The 5,693-nt window shown below is 53.8% G+C and overlaps 1 protein-coding gene across 1 annotated transcript; it reads right to left on the bottom strand.

Annotated features, from left to right (window-relative positions):
• Positions 1-4,325: 4,325 nt before the first annotated feature.
• Positions 4,326-5,228, bottom strand: Gjd2 (gap junction protein, delta 2, 36kDa). Its single transcript, XM_013010019.1, has one exon. It carries the CDS (start codon positions 5,226-5,228, stop codon positions 4,326-4,328), a length of 903 nt encoding a protein of 300 aa, XP_012865473.1.
• Between the last annotated feature and the right edge of the window lie 465 nt (positions 5,229-5,693).

Raw genomic sequence — 5,693 nt, 5'->3', positions numbered from 1 at the left:
CTCGCTTTTCTGAGTGTCTCAGCTGGGATTTGTTCGGGGAGGACTCTGGGACGGGGAGGACTCTGGGATGGGGAGGACTCTGGGACGAGGAGGACTCTGGGATGGGGAGGACTCTGGGACGGGGAGGACGACTCTGGGATGGGGAGGACTCTGGGACGGGGAGGACTCTGGGACGGGGAGGACTCTGGGATGGGGAGGACTCTGGGATGAGGAGGACTCTGGGACGGGGAGGACTCTGGGATGAGGAGGACTCTGGGACGGGGAGGACTCTGGGACGGGGAGGACTCTGGGATGAGGAGGACTCTGGGATGAGGAGGACTCTGGGATGGGGAGGACTCTGGGATGGGGAGGACTCTGGGATGAGGAGGACTCTGGGATTGGGAGGACTCTGGGATGAGGAGGACTCTGGGATGTCTCTTTCTCACTATGGAACAGGGTCTCGCTGTGTGGCTCAGGCTGGCCACAAACTTGCCACCCTCTTGTCTCAGCCCCCTAAGTGATGAGCAAGTTTGGATCGCAAGCGCGTGTCCCACGATCCTGCCTTTGATGATAAATCCAGTCATTTCCTTCCCTGTGTCCTCTGTGGACAGCATATGTCTGTTCACCTTTTAAATATTCGAGCATTTGCTGGGCATTGTGGCTCACACCTGTAATCCTAGCTCTCAGGAGGCTGAGAACTGAAGATGGAGGTTCACAGCGTGGGCAGGAAAGTCCATGAGATGCTTATCTCCAGCTAACCATTAAAAAGCAGACGTGGAACTGTGGCTCAAGGGCAAAAAAGCTAAGGGTCAGCTCCCAAGTCCTGAGTTCAAGCCCCAACACTGACACGTGCATGTGCATGCGTGCATTCACACACGCACACACACATGGTTTTTTGGAGATCTTACAAATTCTGCACTTTCAGTTTTTCTTTCCTCAACTTAAGTATATTAATCCATCTATTCTCCAAACTATTTTTTCTTTTTGGTCAGTTGTGGGTCTTGAACTCTGGGCCTGGGTGCTGTCCCTCAGCTCTTCAGCTCAATGCTAGCGCTCTACCACTTGAGCCACAGCGCCACTTCTGGTTTTCTGGTAGTTAATTGGAGATAAGAGCATCATGGACTTTCCCACCCGGGCTGGCTTTGAACCTCAGATCTCAGCCTCCTGAGTAGCTAGGATTACAGGCGTGAGCCACCGGCACCAGCTTATTCTCCAAATTTTTAAACCAGTTCATATACTGGCAGGACACACACAGGTATGCATACATGCATACACACATACATGTACACACACATGCAAGAACACACTCTTCATCAGGAGGCCAGCCTTCACCAAAGGCTGTTAAATGTAAAAGAATCTCTCAGCTGGGCACTGGTGGCTCATGCCTGTTAATCTTAGTTGCTCAGAAGGCTGAGCTCTGAGGACCGCAGTTCAAAGCCAGTCTGTACAGTGAAGACCATGAGACTCTTATTTCCAACTAACCAGGGTTCATAGAGCTGAGGCTCAAAGTGGTAAAGCACTAGCCTTGAGCAAGAAAAGCTCAGGGGCAGCGCCTAAGCGCTGAGTTCAAGTCCTGCGACTGGCAAAAATAAAATAATCTTTCTGTGCTTACCTCTCACAAAGCACAGATGACGCCGGTCAGGTCACTGTGCAAAACATTGAGTCTTCAGCGTGTTTCCTTCAGTGGACAGAAAGTGAGGGGAGGGTGTGTGCTGGGTGGGGCGTGTCCATCTCCAAGGCTGAGAAGTTGAGTGAGTTGATCATCTTGCCACTTGCACTGCTTGGAAACACAAACAACTGAAATAGATCAGCCCTACTGATATGGGCTGCGTTTCTACCAGGAAACGCCAACATTCTCCTAATCCAACATCAAGACATAAACACAACAGGCCTTGTTTTCCACACAGATTACTATTGCTTTCACACCCAAACATATGCTGAGAGCTTGCAGCCACACTGCCTCCATCTCTGGAGGTGTCTTGAAACATTTTTAGCTTACCAAACAGAAGCCAGAGGAGAATCTGTGCCTTTACTCAAAAATAGTCACCTTCAACTGCTTGGTTTATGCTGCGGATGAAAACCTATCGATTCCAACAGACCATGTTTCCTTCTAACATTAACATCTGTGCTCCACTGTTGAGGTGTTAAGGAGAAAGAATGTTCCAGGAAATCCCACATTGCTTCCCAACCTTCCACCCCAGGGTTTATTTAAATTAGAAGATGATAGAATGGTACCCATGCCAGAGGAAAACACCAGAACTGGTAATGCAAAGGACCAACCAACTCCCAGCGAAGACCTAGAACACATGCTGAGGAAAAGTCTAGAGCCATCACTAACCACGGAAGGCCATTTAACTGAACTTAAATAACAAGAGACATTCTGCTGTCCAACCGCCCGGGCCTCGTGTTAAGAGCTCCGGAGTCCCACGAGCCTGCGACCAGGGGCACCTGGCACAGAAGGAAGTTCCATCTCTGCACAAAATTCTCCTGGACAGCACCCATCCAGGGGTTCTGTGTGACATTGGGGTTAGCACTGGATTAGCACAGGGCGAACTGCGCAGGTCCAAATGCTACAGTCTGCACATACACTAGGAAGAACCTGGTGGGAAGGGGAAAAAACTCGAGTCTGAGAATGTGTGACTGTGATCTGGCGCTGCTGCTTGCATGATAAGAAATAGACAAGCAGAGAAATGTCAGCTCAGAGCAGGAAGGAGTTAGTAAACACAACTGCTTGAATACCTCACCATCTGCGTCTAAACATCAGTACCAAGTGCCAGCCACTGGCCAGGCACCTTGATGTACGTGTGGGCATGTCACCGGGAAACCCCTCCTTCCTTGTATGGCTAATATAAGCTAATAAAATGCAGAACAGTGATGTGCCCGAATCTTTTCCTCTGTTCGTGGTTTTACTGCTCCTCTGTTTTGCATGCTAAGATTTCTGAACATTTATTTAGAGTAATAAAACCCCAATCAAGACAGAAAAATGCAGACTCTTCCCATTTTACAAAAAAAGGCAAGAACTTTATTTTAAACAAATCCTCCATTGTATATTACACCGTGTCCATCACTAACCCAAAAATGATCATGAGAATTGAAAGGAAATGGAGGGTTTCATAAAATCATATTACCCAAATATTCTTCTTGGCCAATGCTTTCACTGTATACACAGTGGGTGTGAGCGGTACAGTATGGCACTTAAATCAATAAGAGCAAAGAGCGGGAGAGAACAACAGGTTTTGAACCTTTGGTATATGTCACAAATGAGAATTCGTAAACACATGTTAGCCAATAGTGTTTAGTTGGTGAAGCCAGTGCTGTACATGATTGTTTTTTCAAAAGTAACTGATAAAAGTAATGCGTTAGGATTGACATGGGCTGATTAAGGTCTCTGGTGTGAGCACACAGGTAAATCCGAACCATGGCAAACATGACGTGCGGCTGTGTTGCACAACACAACTCTAGAAGAAAAGGAGTAAGAGACATGAGCTAGAGATTCTGTGACCTGGGTAGACACTCTCAATATTAACAACAAAAGAAATGTCTTCCATACGATCCAAAGTCTACAAGTGAGAAGGCAGAAGCATCCCAAAGCCCATAAACACGTGCCCGAGCGTGCCACGACCATGAAGGTGAGAGTTGTGGTTGCATACTACGATTCCCTCCCGCCCTCCCGGCCCCCACCCTAATAAAGAGCACCAGTGCAGGTTCAATTAGAAAATGGAAATGTGGAGACATTCCTAAGGTTTTCGTAATGACCAAGTGCCTGTCAGATGGGGCTCTCTCCGATGCAAACCTCCGCCAGGGCCAAGTCTTTGTTTTTGTACCCCACAGTCGTTACCTCTAGCCTGCAGATCAACCGTACGGTAAGGCCAGATTCAGAACAAAAAGCTGGCATGCTATCTGGGGTTGAGGAAGAGGGGCATGCGGATGGGGAGGGGTGGTGGGGAGGGGGAAGGGGTTACACCAAGGACCCTCCAAGATGTTTGTCGTGCAGCATTCGAGGATCCAGGGTAGGTCAAAACATCTCTATGGATGAAGGGCTGGACTCCACACCACTCGACAGAGCCCGGGGCTCCATGGCCCGAATCCAGCCTAGTAGTGAGCAGCCCCCCGGCTGGCCCCGGGGTGAGGAAGAACCTGCCCAGAAGAGGACCCGGGGTCCAGCGCCTGTCCCATCTCTCCAGCGGTGCCACACACGCTGCCCATCCTGATGTCCCCCTTCTTGCTTCCGTCCATCCAAGGTCTTCTCCCAGCCCGTCGGTTCTTCTCCCTTGGGGCCTGGCTGGGGAAGAGTCCCATGAGGACAATGGGATTGGGGGCTGCCATCACCCCCCCAAACCTGCCCTCTACACGTAGGCCGAGTCACTGGACTGAGTCCTGCCGAAGTTGGGGACGCTGACCCGGGGCAGGTCCTTGTTGCGGATCTCGTAGACTGACTTTCTCTTGGCCTGGGCGCCGCGCACGGCCAGCTTGATCTTGCGCCAGCCCAGGTGGTTGAGTTCGGCCAGGTTGAGCACGACGCAGATGCCGCTGACGGCGAACATGAAGACCAGGAAGACGGTCTTCTCGGTGGGGCGCGACACATAGCACTCCACCTCCTTGATGCAGGGGTAGCGGCTGCACTCGTACAGGCCGGGCACGCTGAAGCCGTACAGGAAGTACTGGCCCACCAGGAAGCCGATCTCCAGCGCGTTGCGGAACACCACCTGGATGATGTAGAAGCGGGAGATGCCCTCCTGGCGCCGCAGCTTGGAGCGTGCGGCCGTGCGCAGCCCGGACGGGTGCGGGCTCAGCTCCTTCACCTCCAGGCAGTCGGGCTCTCCCTCCTTGCCCACCGGCTCTGTGTTCTGCAGCACCCCGTTGACGATGGCGTTCTGTAGCTTCTTGTCTTCCCGCTTGCCAGCCCCGCCGCCCCCGGGGCCTGTGCCCCCTGGGCCCCCCATAGCCTCCGGCGGGTCCCTGTCCAAGGCCAGGAAGACGGTGGAGTATCGGCGCTCACGCTGCTTGGCCGACTGGTGCACGGAGTAGGTGATGAAGCAGAGGCTGGGCGTGCACACCATGATGATCTGGAACACCCAGTAGCGGATGTGAGAGATGGGGAAGGCGCGATCGTAGCAGGCCTGGTTGCAGCCCGGCTGCAGGGTGTTGCACACGAACATGGTCTGCTCGTCATCATACACCGTCTCCCCCACGATGGCCACGATGAGGATCCGGAAGATCACCACCACGGTCAGCAGGATCCTGCGCATGGGGTGGGGTGGGGGACAGGGGCATGCTCAGGGGCTGCGGCCAGCCCTGCCCTGTCTCTGGAGGGGACCCCAGCCTGCCCTGCCCTGCCTCCAGAGAGGACCCCAGCCTGCCCTGCCCTGTCTCTGGAGGTGACCCCAGCCTGCCCTGCCCTGCCTCCAGAGAGGACCCCAGCCTGCCCTGCTCTGTCTCCGGAGGGAACCCCGGGCCCTGCGCTGCTCCTGGATGGACCCGGCCGCCTTGCTCTGCTTAGGCTGTCACTGGGAGCTGTCCGCCCTGCGTGGTGCTGAACCCGGGCGTCACATCTGTCTCTTCCCGTCCTCCCCGGCGCCCTGCAGCGCTCCTATTCCAAGCACCCCAGCGGATGCGTCTCCGTGCGCCCGTGGGCTCTCCGCCACGCACGGGGCTCCCGACTACGCGATGGACAGCCCCGGGTCACAGCCCGGCGGGGCACACCCGGCCCTGCG

Source organism: Dipodomys ordii, unplaced genomic scaffold (assembly GCF_000151885.1).
Source record: "Dipodomys ordii isolate 6190 unplaced genomic scaffold, Dord_2.0 Scaffold11, whole genome shotgun sequence".
NCBI lineage: Eukaryota > Metazoa > Chordata > Mammalia > Rodentia > Heteromyidae > Dipodomys > Dipodomys ordii.
The sequence above is the reverse complement of the archived record's forward strand: the minus strand, read 5'-3'. Positions and strand labels throughout refer to the sequence as shown.

Coding starts and splice junctions, on each gene's coding strand:
- Gjd2 (XM_013010019.1), bottom strand. CDS start 5,228: ATGCGCAGGATCCTGCTGACCGTGGTGGTGATCTTCCGGATCCTCATC.